This window comes from Magallana gigas, chromosome 8, assembly GCF_963853765.1.
Source record: "Magallana gigas chromosome 8, xbMagGiga1.1, whole genome shotgun sequence".
Taxonomy (NCBI): domain Eukaryota; kingdom Metazoa; phylum Mollusca; class Bivalvia; order Ostreida; family Ostreidae; genus Magallana; species Magallana gigas.
In genome coordinates, this window is record NC_088860.1 from 29,155,797 (window position 1) to 29,180,185 (window position 24,389).

The 24,389-nt window shown below is 34.3% G+C and overlaps 1 protein-coding gene across 2 annotated transcripts in view; it reads left to right on the plus strand.

Moving 5' to 3' along the window:
• LOC105327689 (dynactin subunit 1) overlaps positions 1 to 24,389 on the plus strand; it is a 276,187-nt gene that overhangs the window by 171,978 nt on the left and 79,820 nt on the right. Inside the window, exons 22-24 of one of the 2 annotated variants that reach the window (XM_034473808.2) lie at positions 1,736 to 1,795; positions 6,956 to 7,058; positions 18,225 to 18,248. In XM_034473808.2, the coding sequence (XP_034329699.1) occupies positions 1,736 to 1,795; positions 6,956 to 7,058; positions 18,225 to 18,248 (187 nt within the window). The remainder of the gene's footprint in view (positions 1 to 1,735; positions 1,796 to 6,955; positions 7,059 to 18,224; positions 18,249 to 24,389) is intronic. The other variant, XM_034473809.2, reaches the window with a different exon arrangement.

Sequence of the window (24,389 nt, forward strand, 5' to 3'; positions counted from 1 at the left end):
GTTCAAGTTTATTCAAATATGATTCCCGGGGGTAGGATGGAGTCACAAAGGAGCGGGGACAAATTTTTACATAAGAATATACCGGTATAGAAAAATAACTTTGAATCTTTTTCTAAAAGAACATTTGCATAGAAAGTCTGTAACTTTAGGGAAAGCAACTTCAGATAGTGTAGATTCAAATTTATTCAAATCATAATCTGTAGGAGTAGTGTGGGGCCACATTGGGGATTCAGTTGTACAAAGGAAAACTTTTTGAATATTCACAAAAACTGAAATGTTATTTTAAAATGCTTTTACTTATATGCAAGCATTCTTAGTTTTCTGAGTTTACTCAGGTGACCTATTGCTATCTGTTTTCGTCCGTCGTCGTGCGTTAACAATTTTACATTTTTAACTTCTCCATAAAATCTACAAGTCCAATTGTTACCGTTTTTGATGTGAGGCATCTCAATGGTTAGAGGAATCTAAATTATGAAATTCGTGGCTTTACCACATTGGGCACCTTCGGGCTTCACAGGAATTGATTATGTGACCGTCCAACTTCACATCCAGGTGAACTTTTTAACTTGCTGTATTTCTTAAGAGGATATTTGCATTATCGTAAACGGTAGTTCTTAAGAAAATTTTTGCACCAGAAAATCATCTTGGTTTGTAGCCATTTGTTGTGTTTGAATAAAGACGAAAATACTGGGTGGGCCTTAGTACAGTAGAGTGGTATGCTTGTCGTACTAGCTCTTTAAACTGTCATATGACAACATTTTCCAGTTGAGTGTACATGTATTCATAGATCAAGTGAGTAAGGTTATAAAATGTCACACGAGTTCACTCCAGATGAACAACAATTGTTTATAATGGGGAAGACCAATTAAATGTTTGAGTGTTTTTAATTTGAGGAATTGAGTGCATTGAGATACATTTTTCTTCTTTCACAAATATAAGTAGATTTTAATAAAATACAATAACTATTAAGTAGTTGAGGGAGAAAATGTACCTTTGTGCTCTCATATATATTTTGATAGCTTTATAAAAGGGGGGGGGGGGGGGTGGGGGGGGGGGGGCTAAAATTGAAAGGGAATTGGAAGTAAATAGTGTACCCCTACCAGAAATTTTGTTATATATCTTGCATATGATCTTATTTTTGGTAAAAGTGGAATTCCATACAGGTACATAAGTCAAAGATTAAGTACATGGGAAAATTAGTGTAAAATTCAGAAAGATAACAATGAAACAAAGATGAAATTGAAATGTATCTCATTAGCATGGTATATTTATAGATCTTGAAATCCTAAATAAACAAACAAAATGTTCACTTGGATATAAATGTTTAAAAAATCTCATAAATGTTCTGAAAAATGAAATTTTGAAATCTAAGTATTTTTATTTTTCATAAATACCAAGTAGAAATATGCCAATGTCTTACACTGTCTGGTAAATGGTAACCATCTTATCCAGTATTTTCATCATATAGACTAGATTTGTATCGCATGACATCTGAGATGAAAATTGTTGAACAAAATGTTGGAATCCTCTAAATGTGTAGATTCAACTTGTTCAAATTATGATTACAAGTAATAGGTGCTGATTTTTTGTACTATATTAATACTTTTGAGTATATAAAGTGTTTTTAGTCAAAGCAGTTAGTCATGGTTGCTAAGGTGAGCAATGTTATATTTGTGTTTATAGATGAGTTCTTTTTGATGACTTACCCTTTGAAATGTTCATGTTTATTGTTTAGATAAAGAGGAGGCTACCACAAGGAGATGGGTCTGCAACTCCCCTTTCTTTTGGTAAAGAGGTAAGAAAATAAATGACATATCAGAATGAATTATTGTGAAACATGAAGGATAATATATTACATTGAATATGATGCAATTTAGATATGTTCATTATTTTTTGGGGATGAGTGATTATATGAGTATTATTTTAGCTCACCTGAGCTGAAAGCTCAAGTGAGCTTTTCTGATTGGGTGACTGATTTTAGCTAAGTGGGAATGATGCGCAGGTAAGGGTGTCAAAGATCAAGGGAAATTGAATTGATCAAAGTGAATTGTAATCTTTTCAATTATTGCTACATTAGGAAAAATTTTAATTGAATAAAAAAATTAAAGACAAATTTTAAAATTGTGTTAAAAAATTAAAAAACAAAATTAACTAGAACTTTTTTTGTCTTCAACAAAAAGTAAGGGCTTTTCGACATCCCTTTTCCCTTTTTTGATTGTAAATGTCAGGTAAAATCGTATCTATTTTTTATTTAAAAATTTTAATTGAATAAAAAAATTAAAGACAAATTTTAAAATTGTGTTAAAAAATTAAAAAACAAAATTAACTAGAACTTTTTTTGTCTTCAACAAAAAGTAAGGGCTTTTCGACATCCCTTTTCCCTTTTTTGATTGTAAATGTCAGGTAAAATCGTATCTATTTTTTATTTAAAAATTCTTCAACGCCTTGGTATAATCAGTTGCCTATTTGAAATAAAACCATATAAATAATGCAATGTCAAAAAAAAGATAACTTCAGCACTTTAAAAGTAAATATACTTTTAATTTGTAAAAGAATATTTCCAAAAAAATCATAAAAAAGTAAGCATTCCTTTCTCAAATAAAAAACGTGGTATGCCTAGCGTATTAATGTGCTACGTTCATTGAGCAAAGAGAGATAACTCTTTGTAAATCACTTTTTCAACTTTTAAAAAGTTGCAATATTCACACCCTTAATACTCCTATAAGAAGTCAAAAAATGGCCCTACGGACCAAAATTTTTAAATTGTACTCTTTACTCAAAACTTAAAACCGAAAAGATTTTAAAAATCGGATGAAAAATTAAAGAGATACAGCTAAAGGATTGTTTTTAGCTTTGACCCCTCTAGATCCCTTATCTTAAGGTAAAATCGTATCTATATTTTATTTAAAAATTCTTCAACGCCTTGGTATAATCAGTTGCCTATTTGAAATAAAACCTTATAAATAATGCAATGTCAAAAAAAAGATAACTTCAGCACTTTCAAAGTAAATATACTTTTAATTTGTAAAAGAATATTTCCAAAAAAATCATAAAAAAGTAAGCATTCCTTTCTCAAATAAAAAACGTGGTATGCCTAGCGTATTAATGTGCTACGTTCATTGAGCAAAGAGAGATAACTCTTTGTAAATCACTTTTTCAACTTTTAAAAAGTTGCAATATTCACACCCTTAATACTCCTATAAGAAGTCAAAAAATGGCCCTACGGACCAAAATTTTTAAATTGTACTCTTTACTCAAAACTTAAAACCGAAAAGATTTTAAAAATCGGATGAAAAATTAAAGAGATACAGCTAAAGGATTGTTTTTAGCTTTGACCCCTCTAGATCCCTTATCTTTCAAAAGTTTTATCTCAAAACATTTTCCGGTCTAAAAATTAGGTCCCTCAATATAAATATTAAATATGAAAATATTTACTTGAAAACTGTTTGAGAAAAAGTGGCACGCGTGAATTCAGTTTAACATTAAAACACCCATAGACGATTTTTTATCAACTTATAAAACCGGAAGTTCTCAATTGTTTCAAACAAAACTTTAAATATATGATGATTATGACAGTTTTAACATTTTCCATTCCTCATTTAAAAAAATTGGTGGTTATATCAATTTTCAGTTTTTTCATCCCCCCTTTTTTTATAGTTTAAAGTGTAATATCTCATAAACAGCAAGAGATACAAAAAAGTTGTCGCTTACGATTTTGTATACCATTCTATAAAGTATCTAAATCCAAAATTTCTTAGTTTATAATCAAAAAATAAAATAGATGCAAAGGTCCTTTTAATATTTTGTTTCTTGCATGTGCAAACCGGAAGTATATGAACCAGAAGTCAAAAAAAAGACATACGGGAGAACTAAAGAATTGCTAAAAGAATCTAATATTAAATTTCTATTTTTCTGTTCCGTTTTCAAAAAATCCATGACGAAACTTTGTCGAGAAGAATAATAATAATAAAACAGAACGAAAACAATAGGTCTTTTCGACCGAAAGTCGAAAAGCCCTAATTAAATACATGCAATAGAAGTAAATTTTAAAAAAGGGTTTGTTCAATGAATGATCTTAGGTAACTTAAGTCCCCAACCAATTTCAACCAAAGTTGGCACAAATGATCCTAAGGGATTCAAAGTTGTGGAAATTAAGGGCCACACCCTTTTTCAAGGGGAGATAATTAGAAATTAATGAAATTTTTTGAGAAATTTTCAAAAATCTTCTTCTTAAGAACCATTAAGCCAGGAAAGCTGACACTTAAGTGGAAGCATTATCAGGTAGTGTAGATTCAAAGTTGTGAAAATCATGAACCCCGTGGGTAGGGTGGGGCCACAATTGGAGGTCAAAGTTTTACATAGGAATATATAGGATAAATTTTTAAAAATTCTCTTCTCAGGAACTAATCAGCCAGGAAAGCTGAAACTTGTATGGAAGCATCCTCAGGTAGTGTAGATTCAAAGTTGTGAAAATCATGACCCCGGGGTAGGGTGGGGCCACAATGGGGGATCAAAGTTTTACATAGGAGTATATAGAGTAAATCTTTAAAAATCTTCTTCTCAGAAACTAATCAGCCAGGAAAGCTGAAACTTGTGTGGAAGATTCCTCAGGTAGTGTAGATTCAAAGTTGTGAAAATCATGAACCCCCTGGGGGAAGGGTTAGGGCACAATGGGGGGAGGGGATTACATAGGAATATATATAGTAAATTTTAAAAAATCTTCTTCTCAGAAACTAATCAGCCAGAAAAGCTGAAACTTGTGTGGAAGATTCCTCAGGTAGTGTAAATTTAAAGTTGTGAAAATCATGACCCCCAGGGGTAGGGTGAGGGCACAATTGGGGGGGGGGGGGGTTACATAGGAATATATAGAGTAAATCATAAAAAATCTTCTTCTCAGAAACTAATCTGCCAGGAATGTTCAAACTTGTGTGGAAGCATCCTCAGGTAGAGTAAATTCTAAGTTGTGAAAATCATGACCCCCAGGGGTAGGGTGGGACAACAATGGCGGGTTGAAGTTTTACATAGGAATATATAGAGTAAATCTTTAAAATCTTCTTCTCAGAAACTAATCAGCCAGGAAAGCTGAAACTTGTGTGTAAGCATCTTAAGGTAGTGTAGATTCAAAGTTGTGAAAATCATGACCTCGGGGGGGTAGGGTGGGGCCACAATGGGGAGTCAGAGTTTTACATAGGAATATATAGGGTAAATTTTTTAAAATTCTCTTCTCAAAACTAATCAGCCAGGAAAGCTGAAACTTGTGTGGAAGCATTCTCAGGTAGTGTAGATTCAAAGTTGTGAAAATCATGACCCCCAGGGGTAGGGTGGGACCACAATGGCGGGTCGAAGTTTTACATAGGAATATATAGAGTAAATCTTTAAAATCTTCTTCTCAGAAACTAATCAGCCAGGAAAGCTGAAACTTGTGTGTAAGCATCTTAAGGTAGTGTAGATTCAAAGTTGTGAAAATCATGACCTCGGGGGGTAGGGTGGGGCCACAATGGGGAGTCAAAGTTTTACATAGGAATATATAGAGTAAATCTTTAAAAATCTTCTTCTCAGAAATTAAACTGCCAGGAAAGCTGAAACTTGTGTGGAAGCATCCTCAGGTAGTGTAGATTCAAAGTTGTGAAAATCATGACCCCGTGGTAGGGTGGGGCCACAATGGGGGGTGGAAGTTTTACATAGGAATATATAGAGTAAATCTTTAAAAATCTTCTTCTCAGAAACTAATCAGCCAGGAAAGCTGAAACTTGTGTGGAAGATTCCTCAGGTAGTGTAGATTCAAAGTTGTGAAAATCATGACCCCTGGGGTGGGTGGATCCACAATGGGGGGTCAAAGTATTACATAGGAATATACAGTACCGATCAGACCCAACCTAACACCAGAGTAAACCCCAACTAAACCCTGGGTTTACTTTGGGTTTACTTTTTGAAAATTTGGGTCCATTCGGGGTTTACTCGGGGTTTACTCGGGGTTTACTTTGGATTTACTAGAGAATTGCTTTTGGAGTCAACTATACATGTACGCACTGAAGTGTGAAGCAATCCTGTATTTTATCTGATCATCCTACAGCCTGTAGTTCCTGCCCCTTGTATATTCTGAATACACATGTAGCGTCTGCTTTCAGGGTATTCATCTGATCGGGGTTTACTCTCTGTGTCCACTCTGGGTTTACTTGGGGTTTACTCTGGGTTTACTCTGGGTCCACTCTAGTAAACCCAGAGTAAACCCAGAAAGTAAACCCAGGGTTTAGTTGGGGTTTACTTTCTGTTAGGTTGGGTCTGATCGGTACTGTATAGAGTAAATCTTTAAAAATCTTCTTCTCAGAAACTAATCAGCCAGGAAAGCTAAAACCTGTGTGGAATTATCCTCAGGTAGTGTAGATTCTAAGTTGTGAAAATCATGACCCCAGAGGATCTTTTTGAGAACTGCAATACTCAACATGTGTTATGACTATAAAATCATCCTGTTAGAAAAGGGACTAATGATTATAAACATAAGAATATCCAGGGGTGGGGGGGGGGATGGATTTTATTTATAAAGGATCTACATGTATTATTGTACATTGTCCAAATAGTTTGTATTATGACTCCATTAAGCTGATTTTATCATACCTATTGTTCTTCAGGTGAGCGATGTGGCCCATGGGCCTCTTGTTAATTATCTAATGTGTTTTAATTCAAAGAAGTTAGCCAATGTTGCTCAAGTGAGCGATGTGTCCCATAGGCCTCATGTTATTAACACAATGCAAAAATATCAAACCCTTTAACTTTTTTGAGAAGTGTGTTTATAATTGACACTGAATTAATAAACTGAATTGATATTGTTAGTAAAAATTATAATTCAATATTAAGATATTTTGATTTAAAGAGAAAACAATAAGCCTCCATAAGAGAATATGAATTTGAAAATATATTTTGGCTGTCTTTTGACTAATGAGAAATATTATTTCAGATTCAGGATCTACTGATAGACTGCAGTAAGAACATCACCCAGGTAACAAAGACTCTGCACATGTTGGCCTCAGCTGCCATGCAACAGGCTGCCTTGATGACTGGTAAGAGAACTAAAATTGTACTGTTTATTGCAGCAGTAAATCATTTTGACGTTAATGTTCAGTTAAGATTCACAGAAATCTTGCTCTGCACCTAGAATTTTCTAGACAGATATTTTAAAGTCATTTTTAAAGTCATTTTTGACAGTTTTTCCCTCATGGTAATTGGTAGAAACATCAGGCAACAAATGAAAATTAGTTCTTCCCATTTTCTGCATTTGCAGTAAATAACAGTCTGTTGAAGGCACTGGTGTCTTTTTAGGATTATGTTTTTGAGTTATTGCCTGCCTTTAGCCATATCTAAGGTTTAAAGTTGCATTCTCTGAAACAATGCAGGCAGTGGGAGCTAGCTATGTACTACATGGCGTATTATGGGGGCTAAATATGACCGATGTCATATATACAGTCAGAACTGTCTTAGCGGCCACCAGAAATCAATGGCCTCTCTTGACCAGTGGCCAATTTTATTTCCCCCGGAAGATATTTCTTACATACTTGTCCTGGAATGAGTGGCCACTCATGTAATGCGGCCAGCGGCCAGTCATTTTTACATATCAAATCAAATAGACTTCAAAAAGAAGTCAGCTGAATGTTTACCTGCGCTAAACAGGCAAAATCTGATGCATTAACAGCATTACATATTCTAAAGTACTATTCATTCTATTGGTAATGTGCTTTGTAAAGATGCTCAGCATTTTCAGTCTAAACAAAGAGTATTTTCACTGATGGAAATATGTATAGGTATATACATAAATCATTTTCAAAAATAAATTGTGTTCATTCTTTGTTGTCCCCCGCTGCAACGCGGAGCGGGGACATAGAAATGCCGGGCGTCCGTCCGTGTGTCCATGCGTCCGTGTGTCCGTCCGTCACACTTTTTTGTAAGCGCGCTCATGCCTACAAATTTTGACGAATTTTCATTAAATTTATACCAAATGTTTATACCACTAATACTTTGGTCAAGTTCGAAAATCAGCATTGGTCGATACTTTTTGTTGGAGTTATGGGACTTTGATCACAATAATGACTCCGTTTTATCAAAAAAATCTTGTAAGCGCTCTCATGCCTACAAATTTTGACGAATTTTCATTAAATTTATACCAAATGTCTATACCACTAATACTTTGGTCAAGTTTGAAAATTAGCATTGGTCGATACTTTTTGTTGGAGTTATGGGACTTTGATCACAATAATGACTCCGTTTTATGAAAAAATTGACCTTGTAAGCGCTCTCATGCCTACAAATTTTGATGGATTTTCATTAAATTTATACCAAATGTCTATACCACTAATACTTTGGTTAAGTTAGAAAATTAGCATTGGTCGATACTTTTTGTTGGAGTTATAGGACTTTGACCACAATAATGACTCCGTTTTATCCAAAAATTGACCTTGTAAGCGCTCTCATACCTATAAATTTTGACGGATTTTCATTAAATTTATACCAAATGTCTATACCACTATTACCTTGGTCAAGTTCAAAAATCAGCATTGGTTGATACTTTTTGTTGGAGTTATGGGACTTTGTGACCTTGTAAGCGCTTTCATGCCTACAAATTTTGAAGGATTTTCATTAACTTTATACCAAATGTTTATACCACTAATACTTTGGTCAAGTTCTTTTAGATTGTAGTATTTTGGATATATTTGCGACAGGAAAAATAGAAAAAAAATGGGTGGTGGGGGTAAAAAAATGTTCCTCCTAACCTCCCCACACATTTAATTCTGGAACAGCCCTGAATGTTTGAAAATATTCCAATATACAGTATACTAGTATTCTGCTTGACTTGCGGGGGACCCAGGAATTCTATTCTTGTTAAGTGCATTTTTCCTGTTTTAATTGTTTACCGTTTTCTATACCAAATGTGAACAAAAACATGACTCAAACCAGAATTGTGAGCTCTGTATCTTGTTTAAAACTCTTTGATTGACACTGAAATTTTGGTTTTTGTTGGAAAGAAAACTAAGAGAGTAGATAAATTGTATACAAACTTTTAATTAATCTAAACTAAACATTTTAAGAACACACATTTATATATAAAGTACATATTGAAATATAACAAACAATATACAAATTTACTTTGGCATCAGTAGGGGCAGACTCAGCCTGTAATTTTTTAGATAAATGATAACCAGGTCAAGGCAGCGGTCTAGTTGCAGGAGCCCGAAGAAAGGTATTAGTCAACTTGGTGCAACCAGAGTATCTTGAGACCAGTCTTACTTCCAGTGGATCTCAACTCGGTTTAGCAGCTGTGGAAGGCTGTCAGAAACCAGTTCCGGGCTACAGGAGCCAGAAGAGAGCCAATGGAAGATTGTTGATAACTTATCTACTCGGTGAAACTTCCTATGAAGAATCAGAATGTTAACAAAAGAGTATTTGTATTTCTTCATGGGGAAGTCGCAGGCGCCGGAAAATAAAGTGAACAGAATTTTGGGGGGGGGGGGTGGAATTTAAGGAATTGTTGCAGAATCATTACAATTAATTAAATGGTGGCCAAAAGTCAGTTGAATACCGGTAGCTATAAATGTTAAACGCTTAATATACTTTATAGATATGAGACTGAGTGCCCCAAAAATGATGCCAAATTAAATGAAATTATAGTACATGATATAAAGTTAACGTAGCAAATATAAAATAATGTCAGCATTGAAAAATTAGAGGCCACAGTAGATCTAAGTACCATATTATCAAAGTAATGGGTAATATTTATAACCTTCATTTGACAATTGCTAGGTATGACCAACATTCAAAGAAAACAGAATTTGACAATAAGCCTGTAAATGGTGACAAGAAAAAAGTTTATTCCAGGCTGGATCTTGTGATACTAAGGAACAATTTGCATCTCATAACACAGAAGCTGGAGTTTTAATATATCTACAACAATTTTCGGAGGACCATCCACCTAAAACTTGAATAATATAGTCCTCCATATGAACAGAAGTAGTAGCAGTAGTAGCGGCACCAATGTGGAAAGAGTGACCATTATACACATCTGCGTTGCAACCAATACAAGTTAAAACATGCTTAAATGCTGAAATAAATTCAACTCTTGTCAAAGGACCACCATTTTGATTTACAAACAATGGACTTTGTGGTGAACAAGACAATTTGTATCTTGCCTTTAAATATTTACAACATATAGAGGATGGACATATTAATAATATTGTCTGTAGCAAACAATTTAATGATGACCCCCTTTCTAAATGGGTCTGTTTTAGAGATTTTTAGTTGTAGATGTACATAATCCTCAAAAATGGATAAATCACTTATACAAAGATGTATTGAAGGATCAAAAACTTCTTTACAAGTAAATTCGCCACATCTCAAAAATCCAAAAAAGGCAATAGTACATACTGTTTCCAACATCAAATTGTAAAAATTGTCTATTTTTCTTAAGTAAAAACAAGCCCTTCTCAAAATGTCAAATGTGACTGGATACCTTAGATTCCGGGAAGGTAATTGTACACGCTTCACGCCATTCATTATGGCTTTAAGTCTACATAACTGCAAAATGTCAGGATATGTTATATTATTTTGCAAGCACATAAATTTAACCCCACACAAATATATCTTAATAGTTGAGTAGCTTATCTGAAGTTTGCTAACACAGTATGCTACAAATGAAATCAAGAGGTCTTCAGTCACAAGATCCTCTGAAATACGTGAGGTTGCAATGATATTTGACAACAAAAGAAATTCAACATATATATGGAAGGCTATTTGATATGGGCACCTTGTGCTTGGTGCCACTGCATTTGTCCTTAACTTGTTTACTGTGTCTTTGAGGTCCACAACACTTCCTGCAGATGAGGAACCTTGCACAGCAGATCTTGTGCTTGAGGAGCTAGGTTCGGAATCTGGAAATATGTATTGTGATAAAGCATCGGCTATTAGGTACATGTACGTAAGAAAAAATAAAGTTATTTTTTGTCGCTATTAGTCTAAGGCGTCTCATCAGAGGCATAATATGTGGGGATTTTGATCAACCCTTAGTAAGGATAGCAACTGTTGCTATATTGTAACACATGAATATTATCCTTTAATTGTCTCGATCATCGTCCACATTTCTCCCCAAAGAATGGAAGCAACTACTATAGGATATAGCTCTTAAGGTAGCAAGGGACAGTTTCGAAAATAAAGTACCTGTCAATATTTTTGTAAAATTGAGAGTTGCTGTACTTGAAGGCTTATGAGTGTTACTAAAATTCATGAAATGATTTTTAATGATTATCATTAGTTAGAGGGGTGTCTCTTGTTGAAATTGATATGCAATATGTAGGCCCCTTATGTTAGGTACATGAGAATCAGAAGTAAAATGCGAAACCTGCGGCTATGACTGTTGTGCTGACTTTACACAGTGAAATTGCAAGTTACAGACGGGAGGTAAAATAACACGAAAAGTAGGTGGATGGGACATTGAAAACTATACACCGGTAAGTTTGTGACATGTGATAGTGCAACATGCACGCGGTACGGAAGGTCAACCCTCTGCAGGGAATTAGCTGGGGGAGGTCTAAAAAGCTGAAAAATCATGAAAAATTAGCAAAATATGAAAGGGTCAAAATCTCATAAAAACCAGTATGTAGAGAATTTTACAGGTTTTGATTAGTAATTTTCTTCAGAAATTGGTAGTTGGCCTTATAAAGAGTGAATTAAAGGTATTTGTGCTGAATGGGAACTGAGGAAATTCTAGTTACAGAGTTCCGAAGACATGCATCCCTTGGCTACAATGAATTGTATAAAAAAAACTGTCCCCTGCCACCTAAAAAGCTATGGACACACATTCCTTGTATTTCATCATAGCTTTGGCCAGGATGAAGAAAACCGAAGTCCTCTGTAGTATCCTCCATATCCTAAGGTAGCTGAAGCATCTGTATATAGATTTAATTCTTCTGATGTGACCTGTGAAACATTATAGAACAAATTAATGCCATTCCAGCTGTTCAAGAAAGTTAGCCACATCCTTATTGTCTTCCCTGCATTCTTTATTAACCGGGTTTTCCAATGGAAAAATTCAGTTATTAAAATGGTGAAAATGGCGGGTGGGTGGGCGGGCGGCTGCCAAAAGGGTACCATCATTGTACGGATAACTCCTCCTACAGTTCTCAAAATAGGAAATTGTTCTTTTGCAGATCATTTGTACATATATCAGAGGTGTGTATATTGCTAGGATTTTGATTTCCGATAATTTATGAAAAAAATACTAGCTTTTGAACTTAGTTATTTTTTGGCAAAATATTGCATGTAGGGTACTCCATTTCACTGGATACGGGTTGACATGGATTATGGATACAGTTCACATAAATGAAAACCCTGTTTGCTGTCACATTGACAGCTTTTCACTTGTTAAGCTTTATGTGATGATGCAGTTCTTTCACTGTTGCTGACCGTCGGATGAGATGGGACACAAAGGATCTTTCTGGTAATATAACTCTACTTGCAAAATTTAGATGTCCTCGTAGCTGCAGGAGTTCCCTTTTTGTACAACTTCGTCGTGAATGGAACAAGGTTAAAACTCCTTTATCCTGGACAATTTATCATCTGGTATTCTGGCTTCCATAGCCTCAGAATCTAGAATTATGCCTAGGTATTCTAAACATGTTGTTGGTCCTTCCGTTTTATGCAGCACCATGGGTATGTTGAGTGAATGAAGATATGAAACAACAATTTCATATTTGTTTCTCCGTCTTCCTCTTGACGTTCAAAAGTAATGAAATCATCTAACAAATGGAGAATATGTTTTACACCGTAATTATTTGTGGTAATCCAACACACTGCTTGGGATAGATGATCAAGGATTTTAGGACTAGAACGGCATCCAAATGATAATTTGTTGTAGTAATAGTACCGGTAGTTCAACTTCCATTTGATACAAAACAATGCTGCTGAGATGGTATTATTGGAACTATTTTGTAAGCATCTGAAATATCAGTTTTGCACATGGTTGTTCCTTTCCCCAAGCTTTGTATAATTTTTATGGCATCATCGATCTTAACATATGATAGGGAGCACTCTTCTTTGTTGATCATAGAGTTAATTAATTGTTAATTGTCATGTGGTGAGGATAAGTCAACGATCAACGTTCAGCCAGCTGAAAGCTCAAGTGAGCTTTTCTGATCACATTTTGTCTGTCCGTCTGTCTGTCCGTAAACTTTTCACATTTTCAACATCTTCTCAAGAACGTACTACTGGGCCAATTTCAACCAAACTTAGCAAAAATCACCCTTAGGCAAAGGGGATTCAATGTTGTGAAAATTAAGGACCACACCCTTTTTCAAGGGGAGATAATTAGAAATTAATTTAAAATTTTGAGAAATTTTCAAAAATCTTCTTCTCAAGAACCATAAAGCCAGGAAAGCTGAAACTTGTGTGGCAGCATCCTCAGGTAGTGCAGATTCAAAGTTGTGAAAATCGGGTAGGGTGGGGCCACAATGAAGTTGAAGTTTTACATAGGAATATATAGAGTAAATCTTACTTAAAATCTTCTTCTCAGAAACTAATCAGCCAGGAAAGCCAGGAAAGCTGAAACTTGTGTGGAAGCTATCTCGGGTAGTGTAGATTCAAAGTTGTGAAAATTATGAGACACAGGGGTAGTATGGGGCCACAATGGGAGGTCAAAGTTTTACATAGGAATATATATAGAGTAAATCTTTACAAATCTTCTTCTCAGAAACTGATCAGCCAGGAAAGCTGAAACTTGTGTGTAAGCATCTTCAGGTGGTGTAGATTCTAAGATGTGAAAATCATGACCCCAGGGACTAAGGTGGGGCACAATGGAGGGTTGAAGTTTACATAGGAATATATAGAGTAAATCTTTAAAAATCTTCTTCTCAGAAACTAATCAGCCAGGAAAGCCAGGAAAGCTGAAACTTGTGTGGAAGCAACCTTTAGGTAGTGTAGATTCAAAGTTGTGAAAATTATGAGACACAGGGGTAGTATGGGGCCACAATGGGGGGTCAAAGTTTTACAAAGGAATATATAGAGTAAATCTTTAAAAATCTTCTTCTCAGAAACTGATCAGCCAGGAAAGCTGAAACTTGTGTGTAAGCATCTTCAGGTGGTGTAGATTCTAAGATGTGAAAATCATGACCCCCGGGAGTAAGGTGGGGCATAATGGAGGGTCGAAGTTTTACATAGGCACATAGAGTAAATCTTTTAAAATCTTCATCTTAAATACTAATCAGCCAGAAAAGCTGAAACTTGTGTGGAAGTATCCTCAGGTAGTGTAGATTCAAAGTTAGGAAAATCATGATCCCTGAGGGTAGGGTGGGGCCACATTGGGGGGGGGGTGTTAAAATTTTACATAGGAATATAAAGAGTAAATCTTTAAAAATCTTCTTCTCAGAAACTAATCAGCCATATACTTCTTTATAATTTTTTAGACTTTGGCTCCAGGACAATTCATCAGCCTTACAAGAAGGTTCAGAGTTTGATGTAGCTTTAGCTCCCATTTATAAACAATTGTTAAGGATCTTTTTGAGAACTGCAATACTCAACATGTGTTATGACTATAAAATCATCCTGTTAGAAAAGGGACTAATGATTATAAACATAAGAATATCCAGGGGGGGAAATGGATTTTATTTATACAGGATCTACATGTATTATTGTACATTGTCCAGATAGTTTGTATTATGACTCCATTAAGCTGATTTTATCATACCTATTGTTCCTCAGGTGAGCAATGTGGCCCATGGGCCTATTGTTTTTCAAATACTTCCAGTAGCAATGCCAATAGGACTTACTCTGTAGTAGGTAAATGGAGGTTCCTTGAATGGGCCCGTCGAAAACCTTTTTCAAGTTCTCTTTCCATGAGTTTATCTACAATTTCGGGTTGTGTTCTTGCTGACAAGAAGTTTTTGCATTCTAAAGTTTCTTATTGTGTATTGGAAATCATAGTATCAAAGGCCAAACTGAATCCTTTACACAAATAGTGAACAAACTTTTAGTCCAGATGATTACAGAGTTCTAGCATTAGGTTACTATGGTTTCATTAATATTCAAGGGTATCAATTTTCGTGGATAAAGTGAAAATCACAGTTTCAAGGATACGTAAATTCGTGGCCAATGACCCTTTCAATACAAAATGTTAATAGAAATTGCATTTCAATGAACATTTAATTTCATGGATCAACTCAACAACGAAATCCACGAAAATTGGTATTCAACGAATATTTATGAAACCACAGTATCCACATTTACTGGCGTTGAAACTTAAGAATATGTCATTTTTGGTGTCTCTAGTCACTTCTTACTTTGAACAGGATTTCTTTGGCCTTTCTTACACATGGATTCCCCGTGGTCATTTCCATTACACATTGTACATATGTGCTCTAACTGGCAACTTGCCTTTTTTCATCTGTTTTCATTGTAATTGTTGCAAACTTTCTAGTTGTTGACTATAGTGCGTGGGCGACCATACTTGTCATTTATGGGTTGGTTTCTGGTGATGGATTGCTTTGCATGCATTTCACTATGACAGGAATGATGTTCTGTTGTACATGCTGACAGAATGGTGACAGGTGCATGGTAGATGAACAGGTCAAACATTTGTTTGCTGTGGCATGGCCAACTACCATCATTATTAAGCCGTGATATCTTACTGACCAGTCAATTTTAATGTTCTTATCTCTTAGGGCGATTGCTGCTCTTGCCGCGAACTGGCAGTGGTAATTTATCATAAAACTTGCTACCATAAAAATTGTGTATGTAAACTATGTTGGCTTTGTATCAGTCCAGCTCCACGCGTCTCTCTGGGAATCTTTGGCACATTACTCTTTTATATCTTCTAAAAGCAGTTATGAACTCAGCAATTGAGAGTTGTTTGAGAAGTCGTGGATCCTCGTTTTTAATGAGGTTTATTGTAATGTTGGATTTTTCTGGCTGAGACTCATATTTGGGCCAGATTTACATCTTTCCCTTCCCAAAGCTTTTTCCTAAGCTTGTCGGTTACGACGTCTAAATGGGGAATACAATCTGATGGGATGCCATACTTGGATTGTGGTAAATTGTACCCATCTGAAGACCTAACTGTAGGGCCTTGACCAGAAGAGTGTTGCTCAGAGACTTGCTGTAGAATCACCGCCATAGCTGTATCTAAAGAATTATCTTTGGCTTTGTTCTTCTTTTCTGCCACCAGATTTAAGACTGTATTTTGCATACCTAACACTGTCTGCTGCATGCTTTGCATGGTGTTCAGCATGCTGCACATCATGTCGTTGTTTGCGGCAGCCATGTTTGATGACAAGCTGGATCTCGATCCTGACGTAATTACAGGAAGCCAAGTCTTTCGGAGTCGTCATTAAGCAGGTTGTTATTTTCCGCTATGATGGAATCTGCATTCGGAGGAACGATATCGGCAGTCAAGGCGTTATTATTCGACCTATTGTTGATCATCCGAATATCAGTGTTCGTACTAAGGGATGTTCTATTCTCCAAGTAGAGTTTTTTCATTACTGGTTTCCCTATGTTTGCGGGAACACGAATTCCGAGTTTTGATAATTCTTTGATTAGCTTTTGTGTAGTCCAGTTGTTAAAATTATCCACGTCTCAGCGAATTGATAGCACAAAACGGCTCCGATTTCAGGAGCGGTCAGCCATTACTAATGAGTAATTTGATCCTCAGCATCCAAGATCGAGAATCCCAGTGCCAAGAGAATTTTTTTTTTTTTGGTTATATTCAGTACTGTAACTTGTTCACAAGATCCAATTCCTAACATAACACGATGCATACTGTAGGAAAATGGTTTATACGTACTGTAGAATGATAGAAACTATGTGAAACGGGCTGAAGATAAATCAGGATTACAATTCACTCTTTAGCGCACTGCTTGTAGCTGAATCTACACCAAAAAGCAGCCAATCAGATTGCAGTAACATAATTTTAAACTCGGGAATGGTGAATATGTAAGATCTGATATACCTGTAATACTTCTTTCCAACGTAAACTTGGCTTATACCATTAGCCTCATTTGATCATTAATAAGAAATGTCTTACTTAACATTTAATACTTGTATCGAAAAATTAAAAGGATGATATGTTAATATAATTATATACTCTCTGGGGCCCCTTTTTATGATATGATGAAGTGTATGAAATCTACACCAATTTTTAAATTCAATTTGATAGTTTTTCAAACATGAGTAAATAGAAACAATGTCTTTGAAAGAGTATCCATAGTTCTAACACATTATTATTATGAGGATAAATGCATTATCCTTGTTCTTAAGAAAATATTGCAGCAGAAAAGCATCTTTGTAGCCATTGGTTGTTTTTGAATAAAGATGGAAATAATGGGTGGGCCCTAGTACAATAGAGTGATAAGCTTGTCAATCTATTGAATAAAATAGCTCTTTAGCATATCATGTTACAACATTTTTCAGTCGAGTTAATTCATCGATCAAGTGAGTAAGGTTAAAAAATGGCACACAAGTTCACATCAGGTAAACAATAATCAGTTATAATTGAGAAGACCAATTAGATTAGTAAATGTTATTAATTTTGGAATTGAGTTAATTGAGTTAGAATTTTCTTCTTTCACATACAGAAACTTTTTAATAAAATACAATAACTGGAAAGAAGTTGAGGAAGAAAATATAACTGATATATACTCTCTTATATTTTAATACTTAAAAACAGGGGGAGGGGGTGTGCTAAATATAGGGAATTTGAAGTTAACATTGAAATCTTGCTGAAAATTTAGTTACATATCTTGGATAGGATCTTATTTTTGTAAGAAATGGTATACCATAAGGTACATATTTCAAAGATTAAGTATATGCAAAAATAAGTGTAAAATTCATATATTTATATTTTAGGCTATATGGCACATTATTTACTAAAATAACTTATTAACTCTTAGGTAACATGCATATTATCTTGATCTATAATTTTGCATTGTTTACAAATTCTTTTTTTATAAGTGTAAGATAAGTGTAAAATTCATATAATTTATTTATATTTTGGGGCTATATAGCACATTATTCACTAAAATAACTTATTAACTCTTAGGTAACATGCATATTATCTTGATCTATGATTTTGCATTGTTTACCAATTCTTTTTTTTCTTTTTTCTTTTGCCCCCCCCCCCCCCCCCCCAATACAGTATACTAACTTGAAGATTTTAAACATATTTGATATACTGATGCTATATAAACTTTTGTTAGGAGGAAAACTGGAGGATTACCATGGTAACACATTTTGTTCTAGTTCTTGATACTGTCTTGCTGTTTCTGTAAATAGCACTAAAGCATCTAGCAACTTCATTGCTTTTTAGACATTTATAAGCAAATTTTTTTTATAAAAAGAATGTTAACAACATATATTCCCACACTAGATGTGGCTTTGTTTACCAATTTTAGTATAATATTTTATCATGAATGGCATCTACCAAGAACCTAAAGCTTAAGCTGTTTATTTGAACATTTGCATGATGTGTGAATACTTGCTATGCTGCATTTTTGAATAGTAGAGGCTATATTTGAAGTGATTGATCAATTGATTGAATTTAAAGCAGTTTTCTGAAAACATGATTGAATTTAAAGCAGTTTTCTGAAAACGTTTTTAGCTCACCTATGCTGAAAGCTCAAGTGAGATTTTTCTGATCAAATTTGTCTTTTGTCTGTCTTCGTTAGGATTGGTGTTGGCGTTGTCGTTGTTGTAAACTTTTCACATTTTTATTTTCTTCTCCAGAAACACTGGGAAGATTTCAACCAAACTTGGCACAAAGCATCCCTGGGAGAAGGGAATTCAAGTTTGTTCAAATGAAGGGCCACACCCTTTTTAAAGGGGAGATAATTTTAAATTAGAATACCGTAATGCGGTGAATATAATACGTAGTAGTGTGCAATACGCACCCCCTACTTTGGGCCAGAAAGTGGTGAAAAAACTAGTTTGGATGTATAATACGCATAAGAAAAATTGACCTAATGGTAATGCTGAGTATCAACAAAGCAGTTATACTTTGTATACAGGCTCAATTTCATCTCGGAAATACACTACTGGAAATAAGAAAAACACAATAATTTTTAGATACAGATTTATTGTAACTAATACATCACGGTAATATCTTTATTTCTTAAGCAATGTTTTAAATAGACCTAGTATTAAATATTCTACCGTAAATAAAATTAACTACTTCTAACAAGGGTTTTATAATTGTTTTGTCACCAAAACCTCGGTGTGGTGAAAAACAGTGAACAGGTAATAGGAGATAACAGATCTAATTAAATTCTCAAATGATGCTGATCAAAGTGATAAATTAAAGGCCCGGAACATAATAAAATATGTGCACAAATTGTTGTGTTGTGTATAGTACACTTATAGCCTAAGGGGAGTGTCTGATATAACCAAGGTGTCCAGCATTAGCGGTGGGGGAGCACAACAATGGCTTCAATTAACGGAAAAGGTTATAGAATTATTCTTATTCATTATTACAGAGGGTTCCGCTTAATCTGATAGTCAATTTGTCATAGAAAAATTATCAGATTAACCGATTATCATATTAACCAATTTAGCGTTTTTGTGCTCTTTAATTTTGGTACAGAATAAAATACAACTTGTTTCAATGCATAATTTATCAACAAAAAGATATAATCTGTTTGTCGATAGTTTGAAATGAAATAATTTACCTTGCATTAGCAATTTTGTTTGTAAATGCTCAAAAGAAAATGTTTCCCTTCATCACTGTTCAAATACGATGGTTTCAGTGTGGCTGCCATTTTGACAGGAAGTAATGAGGAAATGGCTATTTGTCTGCACATTCCCTCTTTTCACCTGGACAATTTATCTTAATTCTTTTTCTGGTATATAGAATGCTCTTAAATAATTAATTATGCATGATAACAAATTTTTTTGAATTTTATTCATTAAGTTTTCTACCCCGATGTAAAATTGAAAGTAAACAGTATTTCCTCGATGTCACATGTTCCCAAGCCAGTCACTTTTGATTCAGAAATTACATGTTTAAATAATTCTTAATGGTGCAAGCCTAGCATGAAATTAACACAGGGAATTGGTAAATAAACAGACAGTAAAATGTGTACACAGGTAAGGTCAATCCTGTGTGCGGTCATCCGGAACAACTTTATCGATGTTGGTAGCTTTCATCTTACGAAGAAGTGAGCCACCCGTGTGTGTTGAAGTGAAACTAATGCCCTGTAAAGAGTTACTGTGTACACAAGAGGGGTGTCAACTAATTAAACAAAGGAATATACAGGAGTTAGAGGGTGGGAAATCATTATTACACGGTCACAATCATATCAGATTAGCCATATATCAGGAAAAAATATATTTTTTTTTTGCAATAAATCAATTATCATTAAGCGAAAATGGTTAAAAAGAGCCAAATGATCTGTAAGCTTGATATTTTCCATAAAAATATATAAGCCAAAAAATCAACAGATTTTTTTAAAAAAATTGTCAAGATATTTTGATACTGTTATGCTAATTTGATCAGAGTTAAGGCAATTTTTGCTCAGGTGAGCGATGTGGCCCCTGGGCCTCTTGTTATATGTTTTGTATCAGTGCAGTCAACAACAATCCATTGCAATCATATAGACCTCTGACTTTAAATGTTTTCTATCACTGATCTATTCATACATGTATATATTTAGGACTCTGAAGTCAAATGGTCACAATAAAGAATAAAGAGCAATGTGGAAAACTTGAACTGTAATTCTGTCCCAGAAAACATAACTATGTTGTTTTTACCTTAAAGTTTGAGTTATAAATCAATTGACAAATTTTCTTACTTTTTATATATTTAAAAGAAGAATGATATAACTGTATTGTGACTTTAATTAATAATTTGGAAATTTATACTAATATCTGACAAACCTTTCAAAGCTGCTATGGGAGAGAATCTCCCCTCAACCAATTTAGCTTAGAGAAAGGTTTTGCGTCAACGATGTTTACTGAAAACAAAACCAACAGCCTCTTTTGCAAAATTAACATACACAAATGCAAATCAAATGATTACCGATGCAAAACGAATAGTCATGCACTGAATAAACACTAGATGGCTTACAAAGAGATACACATGTAGAGAAATCTAACCCTCGAGAAATTGTACCCTGGAGATATCGTAACCTGGAGATATCGTAACCTGGAGAAAACGTACCTTTGATTTACAGGGAATATTTAAGTCTTATTGTTTTTGTACAGTTTCTTCTTTTTCCTCTCTCTTGCCTCTGAACTTGTCCATCGCATTTCTCAGAGATGGCTGAACAGAATTACACAAAACTTAATGATATGTTAGGCCTGCATATCTAGTTGTGCATCCTGTTTTAAAATTTTTAATTTGGGGTTGCTCAATCATGTTGGGGGTGGGGGGGGGGGGTCAAACATTGAATCCTATGGAAAAATTGTACCACCGTTATATTGACCTTCAGCACTGGTCCTGTCGTTGGTTGGTCTGTCGGTCGGTCTACAAACAGTTTCCATTTATTTTCTTAAAATATGATATGGTATACAGGTTTATAATAATATCTAGGTAAATTTCAAATTTGGGTACAATCGAGCAATTTTCGACCGAGTTGTGCTCCTTGAACGTAGAAAATTTCCAATTATTTACAGTTTCCGTTCATTTTCTTTGAAGAGGATGCACATATTGAAATGAAATTTTTTTTTACAGGTTGATCATATTAATATCTAGGTCAAGTTTAATTTTTGATACAATCAAGCATTTTTGACAGAGTTATGTGCCTCAGACTTAAAAAAATTTCAATTATTTGTAGTTTCCGCTCATTTTCTTCGCAGATGTTTCCAAGGAGGGGAGCATTATAAGTGGTTTACAAACATCTCTTGTTTTATTAGATTCAAGTCCTTGGTAGTTTTATCAATTCATAACGTTACTTAGCAAAAATGACATCTCTTTTACATTTTTCATCAAAACAGTGCCATATTGTAAACTCTGTAAATAAGTATGATAGAAAACAAAAAAAGAAAAAAAGTTCTGAAAAGCTTAGAGATTCTACCCTATATTTTACTAAAATATGGTGATTTTTTATGATAGGGCAATTTTTTATGCTTCGTGGCTCTAGCTCTTTAGTATATTTAATGCATGTAACCCTGCCATTCATTATGTGTAGCATTTTCTGAAGCAATGGGGGAGTGTGGGGTATGTGAGCTTGCTAATTTTTTCTTTCATTATGACAGTCTGTTACTGAACTGTTGGGTCCTTAGAGATCTATTGATAAAACAGGAACTTTTGCTTCTTAAATACTGCAAATATTTTTATGATTATTCTTTTCTCTGAAAATTGCAAATTTTTTTTAATTTATTTTAAAATGGAACAGATGCTACTGATAACAAGTTTGTGCTTGTTTGTGAAACTTTTCCCAAATATGTGGAGGACCCTTAGTATTGATATTATATTTTTCTGTAAAAATCTTTTGCAAGTTTGTGACTTTTATGACTTTCAATGCTTCTTGTTGCAAAGAAGACCAAAAAAAAAAGGATGATTTGCTTTGTTATTCTCTTTGTTAATAAAATCTGCTGTAGGGTCACATGTAGATTGTAGTCAGGGATAATGAAATTTGAATTAAACTCATATTTAGATAAATCATTGCACCATTTCATAATAAACTACACTTATTGTTTTGCTTGTACAAACTAAATTATGAAAGTTAATATTTCAATTACCGATAGAAATGTTGACAATGTTAATTAAGGAAATAAAATGGCCGCATTCAAGAGGTAATTAAGCGCCATGAGTGGCTGCTAAAATTAATGCAAATTTGACTGTATCACACTTCAGATCATTTGTGATTGTCTGTATGAATTATTTTATGCATGAGTTATCTTTCTTTTTGTAGACAGCATCTTGTCTTGGTTGAATCCAAAGAGTGGTAATGAGTGAATGTCTAAAATTAGCTAATAGTTCACTCAGTTTGTGTGATTACTGATATGAATTCTGGCCGGTATGGCATATACATGTATTATAACTGAAACAATTTGTGTATACTGAATATCTTACCGTAATTAAAAATAATCTCTCCTTCTTACTTAATGATATCCTTTTTTTTCAATGAATAAAGAGCAAAATGATATAATTCAGTATGAATTATCGATAATTACTAAGGATTAACAATTATACATACAACTAGTATAAGTCACTTAAATATCAATTGTTCTGGGTATAAATCTTAAGTGAACAGTGTTGAAATGACATTTAGAGTTAATAGCTTAATGTGTGTTTGAATGTTTGTTATTATCCCATCGCACAATTTGTTGCGAGGGGGATATAGCATCGCTGCTGTGCGTGTGTGTGTGTATGTATGTGTGTGTGTGTGTGTCTATTTCATCCTTTTTAGCGAAATTTAAAAAAAACCTCGCATGCATGTGTATCAAACTTCGTACACTTCATAAGCATATTTAAAGGACAAACCATATCTATTTTCAAGGAATTCCGTTACATGTTTTTTAAGATATCGTTAAAATTACAACACTTAGAAATTTTATGTACGACTTCCGGTTCGTGAAAGTAAACATTTCAAATCAACAACTTGATATTTTGTTGGATGTAAGCCCTGTAAAGGTAAGAAGTAAACATTTTTGAGAAATGGGGAGTTGAAAGGATGTCCAAAGTGAAAAACTGAAGCAAGCAGGAGATTAAGTTCACCCTAATTTAATCGAAACAAGCAGCCATCTGAGCCGAATTTCCGGCTATATTTAACAAATTACTTAGAGAAGAACAGGTTCATTATTCAGAAGAGACTTTGACAAATATCGTCAACATGATTACCCGGGAATTCATTTCATGTTAATCACTGAAGATACCCTTTTTAAAATATTGGGTTTAAAATTACGACATGTTAACTCAAATTTTCTCATATAGCAGACAATAAATCGCCAGGGCTGCGTTCAAGATTGTAGCTGCTAGCCTAGCCACTAGGTTGTAGATATCTAGTTTTATTGAACGAACGGCTAGGTTAACTGCTGGGTGTCTGATTTGAAGTTGGAAATATTTAACTAAAGACTTATTACATTGAACAAGGTATTATTTTATTTCGGAATAATTATTTTCCTCGGAATTCACCTTTTTCCTGATGGAATATTGTAATTGGCCCTAATAGCCTTAGTTACATGAAAAAAAATATAAATCCATGAGATAGTGTGATTTTAGCAGTGGCAGGGGTAATGGAGAAAAATACATGATTTGCTATGCTCTAAATTTATATACCAGTATTTATCTTTTTTATTTGTTTTAATTTATTCTATTTATTTGTTTTGTAATTGTTTGTTTGTGCTTTATTTGATAAATTTTCATTTGTATAAATCAGATTTGTACGACAAATCTCCTAACATCTTCCGGTAGAAAAGGGGGGGGG